Here is a 20,026-nt window from a genome sequence, read left to right on the forward strand (position 1 = left end):
TAAGACACTGTACTGTGTTTGAGGTACAACAGGCTGCTGTACATACCAGCTGCTCAGACTTTACACAGAAGAGTTGGATGGTTTTTGCAGCATTCTTGGCCACAGCAAGAGAGAGGTTTGGATCCACTGATGCCACATTCAGCTCACTGGAAATAAAACAGTCTCAGTCAAATGTAGCTTAGTAATGCAGAAATATGGACTGATGTAATAAAAATGCTTTTAATAAATAACTCGTACATATAACTTTTCTGAAAACATATTTTCTAAGGAAACAACCCAACATTTCGTATGAGCTCAGAATATTGATGTCTCAAATCAGTATTATTCTTGACATTTACATTCGAGAAGAGAGAGTGCTGCTATTTTACATATAAACAAAATAAGTGACAAAAATACACCTGAATTTTCAACTAAAAATGAGCCCATTGATGATAGAGAAGAAACAGTAAATGTTAACAGAGCCAAAAGTTCAGGAAAGTTAGAAAAATTAAAAGCACTTCTTTTTTTTAACTCTGCCACACACTGACTTTAATAGTGGCGACAAAAGTTACAACACGTTTATCCAATCAAGACTTTTACTGAACCTGCTGGGAGAAAAGTCACCTTTTTGGAACAGAATCACACCTTCTAACACAGGAAGACCTTCTAGCAGAGGAAGACCTTCTAACACAGGAAGACCTTCTAACACAGGAAGACCTTCTAACACAGGAAGACCTTCTAACAGAGGAAGACCTTCTAACACAGGAAGACCTTCTAACAGAGGAAGACCTTCTAACAGAGGAAGACCTTCTAGCAGAGGAAGACCTTCTAACACAGGAAGACCTTCTAACAGAGGAAGACCTTCTAACAGAGGAAGACCTTCTAACACAGGAAGTTCTTCTAACACAGGAAGACCTTCTAACACAGGAAGACCTTCTAACAGAGGAAGACCTTCTAACAGAGGAAGACATTCTAACAGAGGAAGACCTTCTAACACAGGAAGACCTTCTAACAGAGGAAGACCTTCTAACAGAGGAAGACCTTCTAACAGAGGAAGACCTTCTAACACAGGAAGACCTTCTAACACAGGAAGACCTTCTAACACAGGAAGACCTTCTAACAGAGGAAGACCTTCTAACAGAGGAAGACCTTCTAACAGAGGAAGACCTTCTAACAGAGGAAGACCTTCTAACACAGGAAGACCTTCTAACAGAGGAAGACCTTCTAACACAGGAAGACCTTCTAACAGAGGAAGACCTTCTAACACAGGAAGACCTTCTAACACAGGAAGACCTTCTAACAGAGGAAGACCTTCTAACAGAGGAAGACATTCTAACAGAGGAAGACATTCTAACAGAGGAAGACCTTCTAACACAGGAAGACCTTCTAACAGAGGAAGACCTTCTAACAGAGGAAGACCTTCTAACAGAGGAAGACATTCTAACAGAGGAAGACCTTCTAACAGAGGAAGACATTCTAACAGAGGAAGACATTCTAACAGAGGAAGACCTTCTAACACAGGAAGACCTTCTAACAGAGGAAGACCTTCTAACAGAGGAAGACATTCTAACAGAGGAAGACCTTCTAACACAGGAAGACCTTCTAACAGAGGAAGACCTTCTAACAGAGGAAGACATTCTAACAGAGGAAGACCTTCTAACAGAGGAAGACATTCTAACAGAGGAAGACCTTCTAACAGAGGAAGACCTTCTAACAGAGGAAGACATTCTAACAGAGGAAGACCTTCTAACAGAGGAAGACCTTCTAACAGAGGAAGACCTTCTAACAGAGGAAGACCTTCTAACAGAGGAAGACCTTCTAACAGAGGAAGACCTTCTAACAGAGGAAGATCTTCTAACAGAGGAAGACCTTCTAACAGAGGAAGACATTCTAACAGAGGAAGACCTTCTAACAGAGGAAGACCTTCTAACAGAGGAAGATCTTCTAACAGAGGAAGACCTTCTAACAGAGGAAGATCTTCTAACAGAGGAAGACCTTCTAACAGAGGAAGATCTTCTAACAGAGGAAGACCTTCTAACAGAGGAAGACCTTCTAACAGAGGAAGACATTCTAACAGAGGAAGACCTTCTAACAGAGGAAGACATTCTAACAGAGGAAGACCTTCTAACAGAGGAAGACCTTCTAACAGAGGAAGACCTTCTAACAGAGGAAGACCTTCTAGCAGAGGAAGACCTTCTAACAGAGGAAGACATTCTAACAGAGGAAGACATTCTAACAGAGGAAGACCTTCTAACAGAGGAAGACATTCTAACAGAGGAAGACCTTCCTCTCTCAGAGACTCTGATTCTTTTGGATATTTGTGTTTTTGTAACAAAAACAAATTCAGTTTTTTTTTTCATATCATATCGATTTAGAACATGTCATCTGAAAGCACTCAAAAGTTACATGGAACTAGTAGAATACAAAGGTCAGTCAATTTATCTTACATTTATTTTTGCATTTTAGAAAAACATGCTTTAAGCTGTGTGAGAAATTTCAAGCTATCAGTTAATCAAGAATGTTCTTCTTTCTATTACATTTAAAATAAAAAATAAAGTTTGATTTTTTTCACACCTGAAACATTGAAACTTCAAGTACATGTGTGCAGACAGTCAGCTGGCATGTAGTGAACTCACCTGCTGATGGTTTTAATGATGCTTTCCAGCTCATCACTGGAGGGTGGGTTACGCCCCCCCATGGGGAACACCAGGTTGATGGGATCAAACAGACGGGACAAGGACTTGGAGAGGTATGCTGCCTCATACGGCTGCAGAGAGTCCTTCAAGGCCTTTTCTGGACTGCATAAACGCACAAAGACACCGGATCAAATAATGTCACAGACATTCAATCTCTCAGGCGGCAATGAAGTAAAAACCAACATCATTCTGTAACAGATATTACCACATAAAACCACGGTACCAACATAGTTTGATGCTACATCTGCAAGTGCAAGTTAAAACTCTAAAATACAAAGTGAAAACCCTTTAACACCAAAGGTTTCTCTGGGCTTAAGCTCATCTGAGATGGACTGATGCAAAGTGGAATAGTGTCCTGTAGTCTGATGAGTCCACATTTTTGGAAATCATGGACTTCATGTCCTTTGGGACAAGGAAGAAAGGAACTGTTCAGACTGATATCCACAGAAAAATTCAAAGGCCAGCGTCTGTCCATGTCATGTGTTAGAGGACCTGTCATGATAAACAATAACTCAATTATTCACACAATAAATTAAAATGGGCTCAATAATAAAGGGAGGGGAAAATAATCCTTTGTTTTTGTCACGTCTCCCTCTTCCAACCAATGACAGAAAGTTTCACTGTGGTGCATCAAGCTAAGCCTCCCCTCTCATTTCTTTAGTAACGGCTCTACACACAGAGAGCAGGCTGGTGGGCGGGTGGATGGATTTTCCAACTGTTCCACTCCCTGGAAAAGTTAAACAATTTCAAACGTTTTTGTGTCATGTCACTAGCCCCCGTGTTCAGCGTAATGCATGCCCTGTCAGGTTAATAAGTGGGATTTCTTGCCTTATCATGAAAATAAAGAAAACCCACTGAATTAGAAGGTGTCCAAACTTTTGGTCTGTACTGTACGTAAACGACGGACTAGGCTGTTGCTATTAAACAGGGACAGTGTAGGCAGCTGTGTTTTTACTGTTGCTGTACAACTGATCATTTTGGTATTAAAGAGTGTTAGCACCAAACAGTGAGAAATTAATACTCTGAAAAATGCTTTGCCACCCAGCTTCACTCCAGACAAAATGAAAGTGGATTTAATTGGTTTAGTTGGTTAATTTGGATTTACTCACTTGTAGTCCTGTTTTCCATGTGTGAACAGGTCCTGGCTCTCTATTTCTGCATTAGTGAGGTCCAGAGGGGTGTCAAACCCTCCACTGCTCGTCAGAGCCCCCTGCAGGCTTGCGCTGTACTGCTGCAGACGGCGCCACAGCTCATTGTACAGTCGTAAAAGTTTCGGGTACTCTCCTTCAAAAGCTTGCTTGAGGAAAGAGGAGGCTGGAAAAGAAAACAAGCAAGCAGATAAACAAACTTAAGAGTAACTTTTCAGCAAGGTATAGAGACTTGTTTTAAGTAAATAATTCCTTAATATTGATGAAAACATACTTGTTCTATTGGCAGGTAAATTAACATGGGGAAAAATGTCCTGTTAAATCAGAGATCGGATCGGAGGCAGCTTGACCTTATCGTCTGACATATTTTCCTTCTCCGTCTCATACGGGTCAGCAGTGACTTTGTTCATGTATCTTTCTTGGCACAGTGGCCAAGACTGTCCACATATTTTCTTTTAGCTGGTCTGGAAGCCATGGGTCTGCAATGCACTGAGCATGCGGTTGCCTACTAAGATGGTGCAGATCACTTCTAGTTCAGATTTGTGGGAACTATGTATTCATTCAGCTTGTTTGCTAAAAATCACACAATCTCCATTATAATTGTTGTAGGAGATGGGCTTTTTATTGTTTGTTTTCCAAATAATTAAATTCTGACTGTCAAACATTCCTCCTGTGTTCTTATACATAAGAATTAACTGCAGTAGCAAAAATGTTTTCTGCACAAAACAAATGACAAACTGTATACCACTTTTTAACTTTAGAAACTAAGACAAAATAATATTTTGTTGTGAGGAACCCAACTTTCTTGCTGTACTGGAGCTAGACCATCACAAGCCAAACCAAGAATGGATTGTGCATAGGAAAGAGAAATTTTCAGCTAGTTTCATTCACTGCTCCAGTGATTTGCACAATTACAGCACACCTTACTAATATAACCACTGTTTGCATTTAATTTACTTTATTTGTATGGCACCAACCACAACAAATGGCAAAAAGAACAGATGTTGTGCTACCAGAGTCCAAGTTTTTCTGTTAATCACCTTGGGAATTTGTTAGGTAAAATGTATATATTGTTATCAAATATTTGATGTTTCATGTAGCTTTATAGTTTTACTTATATAATGTTCTTGTCTTATTTGCCTTTATTGGTTTCTTTTATTTCAGCATAAAGGATGTTTCTGTGTTGTTGAATTACTTTGGTTCCTTTCTCTCTGAGGAAGAGAAGAACCGTTTTCAACAGGGTTATCGCTCAGCAGAAACCTCTGCATCCTTGGCCTGTTAGATAGCTATAAAACCGTCACCGTGAAGATGTACAACTTGCTCTGTTCTACCCTGTGTCTGGAACAGAATAATCTAGTGTGTAGATACCATGTGTTTTAGTTAGTGATTGTCATTAGCACTGCAACTAAGTGATGAAGTGTTTTGCCCCCACCCCTTAGAGCTGCAGTGTTCTCTGCGATAGGGACTCCGAAAGTATTAAAAAGAAAGGAGCGGACAAATGTGTTTTCAGAGCGGTCAGAGATTTGTGACTGGAAACACATCTCTATCCGTTCTCCTCGCAAGATAAAAAGAATCTAACTCTCTAGTCTTTTCTGTGTTTGTTTAATTTGTCTTTAATAGGTGTCAAACCTGACAGAATTACAGGTAGATTCGGATTAAACCAGAATATCTTACAGTACTTATAACTGGACATGAGTTTGACCTATATTTTTTGTAAAGCTTGAGGGATTGAGCAGTTTTTCACAAATTAATTTAAGTAAACTGAACAGTTCTAATCAATAAATGAGTGTAACTAGGTATGCAATGCACAAGCAGAGAAAATTCTTCCACAAAAGAAAGAACCAAAGATTTTGTCATGAAATTAATCTACATCTATTATATTCTCTTTGATTTAACCAGAACAATTTAGTTCATAATCTGCTATACTCTGATCACACCTGATGTGCCTGACCAGTTTGAGGCAACTATGAGGCCTTTTGGTATAAAGACACTCATTATGTTGATTGCCAGTAATCCTTTGCTTCTTTTGATTATGAAAAACAAACTGTTATAACAAAAATGTCTCTACACAAGTTCCATGTTAATTAAATACAATACACTTTTTTTCCTTATTTCTGCCTAAGAATATTTTCAGACACAACCTATGAGATACAACAGGTTTTAACAAAGTTAGACTGAAGCCAAGTACAAAAGCAAGCAGCCAAAACCGCCTCTCCTATTCTCACTTTGGTATTCTCTGTAATCAGACAACGCTTTGCTGAACGCCTCCATGTAATCCGGGAGAGAGTGAGTGTGAATGTGAGCGATAAAGAATGAATGCTGTTGTTGGAATAATTAAGTCTTCTTCTTAGTCTGTGTCTTACAAATATTCAAACATACACCCAATTAAGCACCCATCCACTACCTGCACTTTATATTTCAGTGATTTAAAAAAAAGATACTCATCATTGTACTTTTCTGAAGGGAGAATTTATTCAGTTTAAGTGATGACTACAATGAAAGAATCATTATGAACTCAGGCACTTTCTTTAAACAAACCATCATATTAAAATCCACATATTTAGGGAAGCAGATACAAACAGTAACAATAATTTTACAAACATGGTGTTGCTGCTAAAACAACTGAGCTATGAATGCATTTATTCAATCACAGAAGCTATATTGTTGCTTTGACGTAAGCTACGTGCAGACTGTGTCAGCACAATGTTTTCATGTTTAATTAAATATACTCTAAATTGCCTCTAAATCAGATGAGTTCACAAAATTTTACTTAAACTGCGACTTTTGTGCTTTTAGTTGCAATGTCATGTTTTTTATTATGTGTATAATAAAAATTCACAGGGGCAGTATTATGTATTTTTCAGTCACACAATGCCATTTTATAGCACAATCAAGTAACCTACAATTATTATAAAAATCCAATGTATATCAAATATGACTTAAAAGAAATTTGAATTTGCAATTTAACACCTTAAATTAAATTAATCCACAAATCAAATTTTTTGTTGATAAAATGTTGAAATAGATTATTTGTGGTTCTAACATTATGTTTCGGTGCAAATTCTGACATTTTTGTGCAATTTGTTTAATTTGGTGTTATTTTGCCTAAAACTGTATCAATACTATCCTTATTTGTTCAAACGATTCTTAAGCAGTTGACTTTTCCTATTGCAGCTGGACAGCTGTAGGTTTGCTGGTCCTGCCCTGGAGTGTGAAGATTTTTTATTTACATGAACAAACTAGAATTTGTTGGTCAAATAAGATGGAGATGGAGTAGCAGGTGATGCTACTCCATCTCCAATGGCAACATTTGGAATGTGAACACAGAGTGGTATGGGTCTGCTCTGCTCTGACTGTGGTTGAAGGTTTGGTGTTGAGTAGATGACTGTCAGACTGAGGAAGGAGGAGAAGCTAATGGAGGCTAATGGCTGCTCTTGCTGCTCGCTCAGGACAGACAGGCTGCAGTAGAGCTGTACAGTGATACGCAATAAAAGTCTCCAACAACAAAGAAAGAGCAAGATAGCACTCGCTATTGTTTTGAAAAAAGTCACTACAGGAGTCTGAAAAATCAATAAATATAGCAACAAAGTGAAAGCAGTTCTTCTTTTGTCTTTAACACAGCCTCTCTTACCCTATCCGCTCATCCTCACATGCAGTGTATTTTGGCTCCGCCCACTTTTCTGGAATTATTCCAAATTTGTCAGGGGCAAGGTTTTGCTTTCAGACGGGTGTTAGTCACATTTTAAGAAGGTTCTGCTCTTTCAGACACTGCGCCTTCAGCCACATCATCACAAAAACATCTCTCCATTAAGCCTTTACCATTTTTACCAGCATGGAGTGAGAGGTAGCTTGTATGATAAGATCAGCAGATATGCAGTTCCACCAGGTGTTTTTCTATTTGCTGCTGGCACTAGTCTGAAGGAGCTAAGTGGGGGAGTTGTGGAAGAGTGCTGCTCTGTGAGGGAGAAGCTCAGCTTGGGGACTGCACCTTCGAGAAAGAGTTGTGTGAAAAGGCAGTGATTCAGTTGCCATGGAAAAGTCAAGGATTCCTTAAGAACGCATGAAGGAATCCAAGCAGATGTGTTCCAGATGTGTTTTTGATGAGGGAATAACATTATGACATAATACAAAGTCAAAACAAAAAGTGATTTTGCAAAATAATGCACCTTTATTTCCTTAATTTTTATCCTGTTCACACAGGACTGCATGAGTGACTCTGCTGTGCATGTCTGTCCTCTAAGTTTAATGATCTGTAACCAATAAAGTTAAGTCAACCACAGCTGATTTACGTGGGCCTTTTTGGAGGAGGAAATGATGCAAATTCTAGTCAACATGTAAACTTTATTCATATATTGCAATATAAAATGATCACTCATAGATATATAGCTAAAACCATCACATTAACATTGACTTTTGGTTGTGAGGTACTGTATACATGTAGCAAGGCTTTAAATTTATGTTCATTTCATATCAATTAAGGGTCCTGATCAAATCATTTTCAATGATCAACAAAGTGATCAGCGTTGACTCCTGGTACCTGTTGTTCTGTTGTGCAGCCTGATTTTATATCAGTCACACTTAATGAGCTGTCTAGCACATCTGAGCTTTAAAAATCATGGTCAGTTCTTCAGTACACAATTTGCTAAACTGTAGGTTGTGTACATTAGGTTGTTAATCTTATTATTAGTTTTTCTTTTTACAATTTTCAAAGACATTCACAGAAAGAGAATGTATCGGACATTGTGGCTGCTTTTCTTACTCTGTTGCTGTGCTCAGATATTCCAGGACAGCGGTTAAGGGCCCTGCATGGTCAGACCACAGCCAAACAGTTGAGGTTTTTGTAAACACCATTCCAGGTAAACAAGTCACACTCTGCTGTAAAATCCCCTCCCACTGCAGTAAGATGTAATTTGTGGTTTACAACAGTACAGCAAACCCATTGATAATGGTAGAGAGGAATGACAACAGAGAGGAGATGGAGGAGAAAATAAAACATATTCCTGAAATTCAGACCAATCACACAATAGTTTTGAATACAGACGGGGTGAAATGTTTGCCGGGGGTTGTGACAAGGAGGAGTGAACGACGTGAAGCTGAGAACAAAATGTTGGGATTTTCACCAGGCAACTGTGACAATGAGAACCTATTTTGGCACATCGGCTCAACCATGCTGGGCCCATAAGTGTAAAAGAGAGATTTGTGCAGAGAACTGAAAAATTTGTTATAAAATCTTTGTATAATTTTTGTCTGCATCTTGCTGACTGGATCTACAATTAAAGAGTACAATGATGAATCATTTCAAAACAGAGTAAACAAGTCAAAGTAAGCCTGTTAGCATAATAATGTTTATGACGACACATTGTCATTATGAATATCATAATCATCCAGTTTTTGGAGGATATTTGAAGGTTACTAACCCTCTTATTGAGGTCTGGAGCCTGAATAAGTTCAAAGATGACAAATAGTAAACTAAAAATTGAATTCTGGTCTGGTTTGACTTCACATAAATATCTTAAATCAAAATCACATATAAAAACGAGAACACAGATCAGCATACTTCTGGATCATCAGACAGCAAAGGAAGATAGATGAAAAGCATACGACAGTTGCTTCTACCTTTTATAAATGAACAAGCACGTTGACATGGTTACATAATCCAGCTAAAATGAAATTACACTATATTATAATCAACATAATGTGCTGACCACACAGAGAAACAGCTTACAGATCAGTTAACTATTCTTGTTGGTTGTGACTAAATTTGAGTTCAAGACCATGGGTGGAAATCCAGCAGTGACACAATTTATGTAAAAGTTCTGAAAAAACAGACCAGTCATACCTTCCGTTGCTCGATGAAAGTCCTCACTGAGTGTACCGGTTACATCTGTCCAGAAGGTGTAGAGGATATCTGGCTGACCATCCTGCTATCAGACAAAATAAGTGAGACCCTGATATCTCCTCTTTTTTTTCTTGAACAAAACATAGGGAGGAGAGAGAGAGGGGAGGCATGCAGCGAATGACCCGAGACCTGTGTTGTGATCCATTTTTACTCACAAACTGATCAGATTTAATTCCTAAGCATTCCTTGTGTTGGAGACATCACTGCTGGAGACATCACTGCCAAAACTCCCCCCTGCAATAAAACTCATTGCTGTTCAGATAAGAACTGATCCCCACTACAGAAGCAAGACCTCAATCCCAAAGTCTTGTTGGAGTCAACCTCCAAGAGACAAGAGCTCTGAACCTTTTTCTTCTATCCTGCTGCCCAGGAAGACGATTTATTTCAAAACCTTCAAAGTGTTCACTGGAGAACTTCTAGGCAGCAGTCTGCGTACATCACGTTTCTGCGTTCCCATAGAGACGTCAAAGTCTCTTGATGCGTCTGCCTGCATAGGCCTGCTGTGGCAACCTCTCCATTCCTGAACACGAAAGGTACTTTCTTTGGTTTAGTCAACCCAAAGTACCAGAGGTTCTGCTAAGAAACTCCAGCAGTTTACGTCTGCTGCCTGGAGAGAGTTTTTCTGTTCCATCAATTTTTGGATCTTTGGACATTGCTTTATCCAAACTGACGATCGGCTCAGAGTGAGACTGTTCCATTTTCTCCCTCTTGTTCCCACTTCTCTTCCTTTTTTGATTTCCTAATTCATATCTACTGTGCAGTCGTACAAAGCCTAAGACCACATTTTCTTTGTGCATGCTGAGTTAGCCCTCAACATGCAGAGTTTTATGACCTATTGTTGAAAGACGGTGGGCCAGTCTGAGTCTGGACAGTGACTTAACCTCCTGCCCTTTTTGTTTGGGTCTTAGAGGGGTTACTCTGTTCTACAAGACTGTTGTGCTGCATTTATGATTCTGTAAATCTGATTTTTCCTTTATTTATTTTTGTTTAATTAGTTAGGTAGTTTAGAAGTTGTTTTTCAATATTCTATTTCACTTTGTCATAGTTTCTTTATTAATCTGATTTGATTCTCATTTTAATATTCAACTTTGCCATATAAGTAGCCTGGTTTATATGCATACCAGTAGTTGAAGTAAGAAGTTATTCAATAATAATTCAGCTGTAAAGTTGGGCTATAAATTCTCAAACTTGATTAGAAATAAATGTGTCAGTGATCATTTACTGTTATGTGAAGAGATTCTTCTTCAGGTCTGAATTCATTCCAAGATAGACTCTCTTTGTCTCTCACTGACTGATATAAGTAATTCAAACGTCTTAATTAACATGCACACCCAAATATGTTAACCTATAAATAATTTCTTGATTAATCATTAGATGTTTCTAATGTGTTGCCAATCAAGTGTGATCTGTAATGTTATCCAGTTCATTAGCCAGGATTTTTATGGAAAAAAAAATGTTTTTTTTGTCAAGTCAATCTTTTTCAGCTTCTCAGCTGGAGACGTAAAAGACCAAGTGGAAAACAAGAATGAGACATGGACTCCTTCAGTGTTTTCTGAACAACAAAAGAGAGTGGGAGCTGCAGCTCATTTGCAGCTCAGTCTGGATTTGACACATGGCTTCTGAGTTTCAGGCAAGGGATCAAAACATGTTTGCAATAAATACTGTTGAACAATTTCTGCAAGCTGCTGTGAGCCGACATGTTTACACCTTAGTGGAAAAAAACACACAGGCTCATGTAAAGGACAGGGAAAAGGGCGGTGCAGCTGCACTGCTGTGGAGCTTTGCATTTACACATGTCATTAGGTCTCAAATCACACCTCCATCTATGGGTAATTGGTGAGAGCTTTGTTGCCATGGTAACAGTCTCCCAGTCTGATTTCTACTACTAGGTTTTGTAGAAAGGGAAAAGGGAAACGCTGATGATGACCACAGAGAGACTGCTATGGTTACTACTGAAACTATTAGAACTGTAACTGAAAAAGGTGACATTTCTCTCCTTTTCTTTACAACTATCATTCTTTCCTAATCAACAGTTCATGTTCAGCATATTAAAACATAATTTTTTGTAACCTCAAAACCTTTAGTGCTCCTTTGTTGGTATACTGATAGAAGGGACGTTTTTTTGCAACATGTCTTGTTTGGTTTGCAATTTTGTGAGATAAATGACACAGTCAAAGAGATCTCTTTTGTAGTTTCTCTTTTGTGATTTTTATCTAAAAATTGATAAAAATCAACTTATATTAGACTTTTTGGTAAGTACGTACTGTATAATGAAGACATGACTACAGTAATAACCAAGTATTTGTGCGTAAGCTTGTGTCATTGAGAAATTCTCTCCCCTCGGTAATGATCAAGACAGATGGTTGAGCTTCCTTCTGCTGGATATTTTATTCTATTATTTTCAGTGACTGCAATAAGTATATCTTTCACAAAATCTGTCTATTCTTCTTTTTCAGATCATCAAACAACTGCTTGTGAAAATCAGACAAACATAACCTGATTGGATCAAATTGGTTGTCCCTCCCTAGCCAGGAATAATTGCCCTCAAGTTTGCGATAACTGGTACACAGTTCATTACATCACTGTGAAGGAATTTTTGGCAAATTTGTTTTGCATAATTGTTGTAATTGAACACCATTGGAGGGATTTTCAGCATATTTGGCTTTTAAAGGTACCCTTAAGGTTTTATCCTTAGGGTACCTGTTGTTGAATCATGAACTTTGACCTTAGCCGAGCCAAATAAGATCGGCAGAAGTTTAGATGTTCTGGAAACTGGGGGACATGAGTCTCTCACACAACATCTGCTGCTGGATCATGGACTTCCTGACAGAGGGTGAGAGTAGGATCCCACCTGTCCTCAGCACCGGTTCTCCACAAAGCTGTGTGCTAAGCCCCCTATTCTACAGCCTCTACACCCATGACTGTAGCCCTACCCATCCAAATAAATCATAAAGTTTGCTGATGATACCATGGTGGTAGGGCACATCTCTCGAGGAGATGAGATCGCATACAGAATGGAGATGGAATAATTGTCGACCATAGGATGTGTAAACCAGACATTCAGCAGATCATTATAAATAGGGAGAGGGTGGAGATGGTGCCAAAATTCAGGTTCCTTGGCATCTAGATCAGTGAAGACCTGACCTGAAAAGCTAACTCCACGTCAGTCCTGAAGAAGACCGTACTTCCTGAGGATTCTCGGAGAACTGAGCTCTTGGTGTCCTTCTATCCCTGCTCTGTGGAGTTTGTGTTGAGTCATGGTATCTCACTTTGGTTTTCCAACAGCTCCAGAGGGTCATACACACTGCCCAGAGACTGATTGGCTGCCCTCTTTCATCTCTGGAGGAGATGCACAGGACCTGCTGCCTCCAGAGAGCCCGCAGCATCATCAATGACCCCTCACACTCTAGCCACCACCTCTACAAACTCCTGCCCTCAGGGAGGTGTTTCAGGGCAATAAAGTCGACAAACAAATTAAAAACAGTTTCTACCCAAGAGCTGTTGTTGCTCTGAACACAGCAAATCCATCTAAAACCTCATCTTCATTGATTTATTTATTCTTAACATCCCAGTTTCTTGTGTTTCTTCCAAAGTTGTTGTTTTTTAAATTTTCGTTGTGCTTTATCCGTGCATATTGACATTATAAGGAATTCTAACTCTGCTTCTTCTCTAAACTCCTCTAAAATAAATGATCAATTACTTGGAGAAATTTTGGTAGGCCAATCACTCGTGAGAATGTTCTCACTGTTCCATGTGTGGGTAATGATTCTCATTGTGGTTCTATGGATTCCCAAAGCCTTAGAAATTGTAACCCTTTACAGATTGTCAGTGATATTGTTTCTAATCTGTTATGAATTTCTTTACATTGTGACATGAGGTGTTACTATATGAGACTCCAAAGAGCTTTACTCTATCAATCTGTCATTCTTCCATTAATACAGTCATTCAAACGCTGATGCTGGTAAGCCGCACTGTAGCCACAGCTGACCTGGGGCAGTCTGACACCACCAAGCCCTCTGACCACCAGCAGCAGGCCAGGGAGGGATGTAGAGCATCTTGCCAAAGGACAAAATGACTGATACAGACAGAGCTGTGTTGTGAACTGGCAACCCACCAATGACATGGTGAACTCCTACCTCCTGAGCAACTGCTGCCATAAGCAGGCTTGCTCAGCACATTAGTTTCACAAAGTGGAGTGAGTTTGTCACTGAACTGGAAAAGTAACTTCATTTAATGATATTTTCGAATTTAGTGATGCACTCATTGACAAAATAGTAAAAATATAAATTCCAACAATACAGACGCTTTTAGGAGTTAAGTTGTGATAATATTTTCCCAAAGGGCCAGATTGGTGTGCATAACTTTTCTAGCTCAAACTTGTTATACTGACTTGATATTAATAGCATTAAGCTTGAAAGACCATCTGATCACACCTGTTCTCCAAAGATTTTAAAGCAATAATTATTCCTTAAAAATAAATAAAAAATAGTTATAGCAATGCAGGTATTTGTAGTGTAACTGTGTAACATCAGAGTGATTTAGATTTTTGTTTACCAAAAAGAAAAATTGGTAATCAGAAGACATACGGATGGATGGGGGCGGGCGGACGGACGGACAGCGTATTGCAAGAAGAGGGAGGAGGTCTGACTGTATGCTAACCCCCCCCCCCCCCCCCCCCCCAGATATGCTATTTTATTTATATAATTACAAGTAATTTCCACTATAAGATTCTTCTGATAATGATCAGAGGAATCTGATCCTCTGACTGTATGTTGAAGCACTGAGGAGTTACAGTCATTTGAAGTTTGTATATCAGATGTTGTCCAAGTGTGCCATTTGGAGGCACCAAATGGAGACTCCAAATGGCACACTTTGGAGTGCCATTTGGACTCCAAAGTGTGCAATGTTTATTTTTGTACATCCTCAAAAATAAACATGTCCAAAATGACATTTCTTTTTGTGCTATCTTGATCAGTCTTGAAATCCATGAGCAGAATACTTTATTCTACAGATTTATTGTATTTCCCAGTCCATACATTCAACATTCAATGTGTATTTACAAGAAATAAAAATAAAAATTCTGGGTGAGGCAAAATTTTTCAATTTCTTTTGTGTTACAAACGTAATAGCTACAAACTACTTATAGTTACAGTATTTTTGACTGCAAAAATAGAACATTTTGCTTGTCATCTTCATAAAGAGATCAAGCTTTTGCATGTACTCCAAATTGTTCAAGAATAGCAGCTGATTTAATTTGGGTATACCTTTTCAGGCATTAAAAATGGTATTTCAGGCATTTTTAACCCCTTAACCCTCACAGGGGGCGAGGGTTAAGGGGTTAAAGAACTATGAGATCACATCTACTGTGAATTATAGAAGTTTGAATAAGTTGAGCAGAATTGATATTCCCTTAAGGTCCAAACATTAAGCAGACATATAGATCGAAACCATAAGCAAAACACTTAAGCCCACTTACCTTGATGATCTCATCAATAAAGCACACATGGCTGACAGGGTCTCTTTTCTTCATCAGTACTTTCTGTAGGTGCTGCACCTGTAGGATTTTTAACATACGTCAGTCATGACACAAATTATGCTGAAATTCCCATCACTATACAGTGTGATGGGAATTTCAGCTCTTTTCAGAGAGCTGGCTTTTGTGGCTTGGCTCACAAAAAAGCCATCTCTTTTGGTTCCCAAATGGCTCTTGATTTAAGATCATCTGCAGCCCCATATATAAACATAACTAGACAAATAGATTTTTTTTTGATAAATCTTTTTGCATTCAATGTTCCCTATAAGATAAGTCTTGTACTTGCTTAATTTTATGTATTTGTTCTGTTATGAAAGCAGACATTCTTACTTTTGTGTAATATTTTAGTCAAACTTTTAATTTTTAACAAAAATAAACTAACAAAATACTGCAAACAAATTTACTGAACAGATTCATAGTAATAATTTATTATTCTATAATATCTTTAGTTTTCAGCCAGATCCTGCTTCTCTTCTACAGGTGTCGCTTATATTTATGGGTTTTGCGGCACACTCTCCTCCTCACCACTGTCTTGACTGAGGGGACGGACTCACCTGACTGTCATGTCTGTCCCCCCACCCACTGTTTTAACATAATGGTATGATCCCATATTCTCACACATGAATGGCCACAAGGCTGCCGTACTAAATCAAAGCAAAGTTCCGCCATGAGCAAAGTGGACTCTGCTCAGTGGAGCCACTGAAAGAGTGAGAGCTGAGCAGTGAAAGGGAAAAAAGTGGGGAGATCTCTCTCTCTCTCTCTCTCACTCCTGCTGCTGTTTTTGTATCTCCTACCTTATAATGAAAAATGGCTCTCAGTGAGGAGCCGGCTCCTGTCATTCACTTCAAAGAGCCGAAACGTTTGCAACCGACCATTCAGAATGATGAGTCGTTTTTTAGGATTGATCTAATAAAGTGAATGTGGAGCCAGTTTGGGTGTGTGTGTACCTGTCTGCATGCAGCACATATCTGGTCCATCAGTTTCTCCAGGTTGGTCCATAGAGCAGCACGGAATGCTGCCGTGTTGCCTGGTGTAGGCATCACTGCTCTCCCAGGAGCTCCTGGAAGGAGGACAAGCAGCATTTCTGTTTTTAAAATCATTCAGATCAGAGTCAAAATTCCCTTATACATAGCCCAAAACATGCTTGAAATGTCAGTTTTACTTTGCACATGTCCTGAAATCCTAATAAGCACACTGAGGTAATGGTGATGAGACAAGTGTGAACTAGTTTTGGCTAAATGAAAACCTTTAAAATAAAAGAACAAGAATTTAGAAAAATCATTTGGGTGTTGAAACACCTGTGAAGTAGTGTTCCACAGAAGAGCAAAGATAAGATACTGTTGTTGCCATGGACTATTTTTGAACACTTAGCTCAGTATTTTTGGCAGCAGGGTAGTCTATCTAGGCCTGGGATTGATCCAACTTCTACTTGTATGTAGGATGCTCTCTATGCAGCTTTAGCTCTGATTCATTGTATAAGGTTAGTTTCTGACAGGATCAGAAAAATTATTTTACTATTTATTAACTTAAATATCAACAAAGACTTTTATCATGCATTTTATCATGTCTGACTGCACATTTGAAAAACTAGAACAGTAGTGGATATCACATTAGTGTGAAGATCAAATTTTTCCCTGGATTCAACAAACTATTCTCTATGGCCATGGTATAATATTCTATTTGGGATCCAGCCAACTTATGAACTGGGCCGACCCAGAAAGTGCCATTGTCTTTTATCTTTCTGAAATTTAACTGTGCTTAAGTCCAACTTCTATAGTAATTGAACCAGTTATTGGTTGATTCTTACCTCTGGGGTTAGTTGGTTGTGTCAAACCCTTGATGTCAAGGGCTTTCGAGACATTATCCTTTATGGTGGTCTGATAACCCCCTACCACAGAGGTGATAGTCTCTCTTAAACTGCCCAAGTTATAAAAAACTTGCAAAGCTGTTCCAACCTGGGTTGGGTTCTGAGCAAAGAGAAAAAAGAGGAAAAATATTAAGGAATAAAATGTAAACTGTGAGAAAATGCTCATGTAATTTTGATGTTCTTCATTCATTGGCCTAACCCCATTCCTCCCCCAATCAAACACGTGTGGGACCAGTTAAAGCACTAATTCTGATCTACAGTAGTGCAAACCTGGCAGGTTTTTAGTACCTACAGAGCAGCTGTGGAACAAACTCCTGCAGAACAGGATATGACTGTTGTATGACTGTTCTGCACCAAACCAACTATACCAAGGCCTGAAGCGGAATGTAAGGATGAAAATACAAATAATTCTTTGCTTTTTATTACTATACGGAGCATTAAAATGATAATGTTTCAAAGTATGAATAATATTTCAGATAAGAAACTGGTTACAAATTCCTGTGGTGACTGAAAGTAATAAGGTATACAAAGTTAGCGCTGCTATATACAACGCTTCTTATTATCACTGAACTCTGACCAATAGTCTGGTATCCTTTTGTTAGGGTTAGGGGTTAGGTAACTTCTGGAAGGTAACTTCAATCTAAACACTATGAAGCTTATGAATAAAATTGCCCCTATAAAAACCAAAGTTCTGCCTGCATGAAAAAAATCACTAAGGATCACTAAGAATAAAGAAGGTATGGAATGTTGGCGCTCTGGAAGCTAAATCTGGAATGCAAGAGTTTTAGAAGAATTGTCCCCAATCCTGTGGGTGTGAATTAACATTACTTTGCAATAATAATAAAAAAAACGCTGTGTAAATTTTGTCACCTTCTCGCTTGCTACCCCCACCTGCTCTCTGTGAGCCTCATAAACATCCTGTTGAAGTATAATGGCAAGGTGATGATATAAAGAACATATATATATATGTATATATATATATATACTGTATATACACTGCCTGGCCAAAAAAAAAGTCGCCACCTGGATTTAACTAAGCAAATAGGTACAAGCCTCCTATTGGATAAGTACTGCATAGGCGATTATCTTTCAGCTGGCAACAAGTTATTTAACCCCAGCTGATGCAATGAGTAACTCCTCATTTCTTAAACAACCATGGCAAAAGACACATCCTGTGGTCGTGGAAAAGACGTTAGTCTGTTTAAGAAGGGTCAAATCATTGGCATGCATCAAGCAGAGAAAACATCTAAGGCAGGGGTGTCAAACTCCAGTCCTCAAGGGCCACTGTCCTGCAGTTTTTAGATGTGCCACAGATACAAAACACTGGAATGAAATGGCTTAATTACCTCCTCCTTGTGTAGATCAGTTCTCCAGAGCCTTAATGACCTAATTATTCTATTCAGGTGTGGTGCAGCAGAGGCACATCTAAAAGTTGCAGGACACGGGCCCTTGAGGTCTGGAGTTTGACACCTCAACGGGTTGGGATTGAACAGCTGTGTAGCCGAAAGGAAACCTCTAATCAGTAAGGCTAACCAGAAAAAAAGGCTTCAGTTTGCTAGGGAGCATAAAGATTGGACTCTGGAGGAATGGAAGAGGGTCATGTGGTCTGATGAGTCCAGATTTACCCTGTTCCAGAGTGATGGGCGCATCAGGGTAAGAAGAGAGGCAGGTGAAGTGATGCACCCATCATGCCTAGTGCCTACTGTACAAGCCTGTGGGGGCAGTGCTATGATCTGGGGTTGCTGCAGTGGGTCAGGTCTAGGTTCAGCAACATTGTGTGCCCATAGAATGAGGTCAGCTGACTACCTGAATATACTGAATGACCAGGTTATTCCATCAATGGATTTTGTCTTCCTAAATGGAATGGGCATATTCCAAGATGACAATGCCAGGATTCATCAGGCTCACATTGTGAAAGAGTGGTTCAGGGAGCATGAGACATCTTTTTCACACATGGATTGGCCACCACAGAGTCCAGATCTTAACCCCATTGAGAATCTTTGGGATGTGCTGGAGAAGGCTTTGAGCAGTGGTCAGACTCTCCCATCATCAATACAAGATCTTGGTGAAAGATTAATGCAACACTGGATGGAAATAAATCTTGTGACACTGCAGAAGCTTATTGAAACAATGCCACAGCGAATGTGGGCTGTAATCAAAGCTAAAGGCGGTCCAACAAAATATTAGAGAGTGTGACCATTTTTTGGTGGCGACTTTTTTTTGGCCAGAAAGTGTATGCATATATATATATATATATATATATATATATATATATATATATATATACAGTCATGACCAAATGTTTTGAGAATGATTCAAATGTTAATATTTACAAAGTCTACTGCTTCAGTTTTTATAACGGCAATTTGCATATACTCCAGAATGTTATAAAGAGTGATCAGCGTAACAGCAATTAATTGCAAAGTCAATATTTGCCTAGAAAATGAACTTTATCCCCCAAAACACATTTCAACTTCATTGCAGCCCTGCCTTAAAAGGACCAGATAACATTGTTTCAGTGATTGCTCCATTAACACAGGTGTGGGTGGTGATGAGGACAGGGCTGGAGATCAATCTGTCATGATTAAGTAAGAATGACACCACTGGACACTTTAAAAAGAGGCTGGTGCTTGGCATCATTGTTTCTCTTCTGTGAACCATGGTTACCTCGAAAGAAACACGTGCAGTCATCATTGCACTGCACAAAAATGGCCTAACAGGAAAGAGAATCGCAGCTAGAAAGATTGCACCTCAGTCAACAATCTATCGCATCATCAAGAACTTCAAGGAGAGAGGTTCCATTGTTGCCAAAAAGGCTCCAGGGCACCCAAGAAAGACCAGCAAGCGCCAGGACCGTCTCTTAAAAGTGTTTCAGCTGCGGGATCGGGCTACCAGCAGTGCAGA

General features: G+C 39.1%; 1 protein-coding gene across 2 annotated transcripts in view; it reads right to left on the bottom strand.

Annotated features, from left to right (window-relative positions):
• Positions 1-20,026, bottom strand: part of cog5 (component of oligomeric golgi complex 5) — a 71,945-nt gene that overhangs the window by 9,469 nt on the left and 42,450 nt on the right. Inside the window, exons 8-14 of one of the 2 annotated variants that reach the window (XM_023350382.1) lie at positions 17,063-17,222; positions 16,203-16,315; positions 15,199-15,276; positions 9,663-9,744; positions 3,785-3,989; positions 2,616-2,777; positions 47-146 (exon numbers count right to left, since the gene is read on the bottom strand). In XM_023350382.1, the coding sequence (XP_023206150.1) occupies positions 47-146; positions 2,616-2,777; positions 3,785-3,989; positions 9,663-9,744; positions 15,199-15,276; positions 16,203-16,315; positions 17,063-17,222 (900 nt within the window). Of the gene's footprint in view, positions 1-46; positions 147-2,615; positions 2,778-3,784; positions 3,990-9,662; positions 9,748-15,198; positions 15,277-16,202; positions 16,316-17,062; positions 17,223-20,026 lie in introns of both variants that reach the window. The other variant, XM_023350381.1, reaches the window with a different exon arrangement.

This window comes from Xiphophorus maculatus, chromosome 17, assembly GCF_002775205.1.
Source record: "Xiphophorus maculatus strain JP 163 A chromosome 17, X_maculatus-5.0-male, whole genome shotgun sequence".
Lineage (NCBI taxonomy): Eukaryota > Metazoa > Chordata > Actinopteri > Cyprinodontiformes > Poeciliidae > Xiphophorus > Xiphophorus maculatus.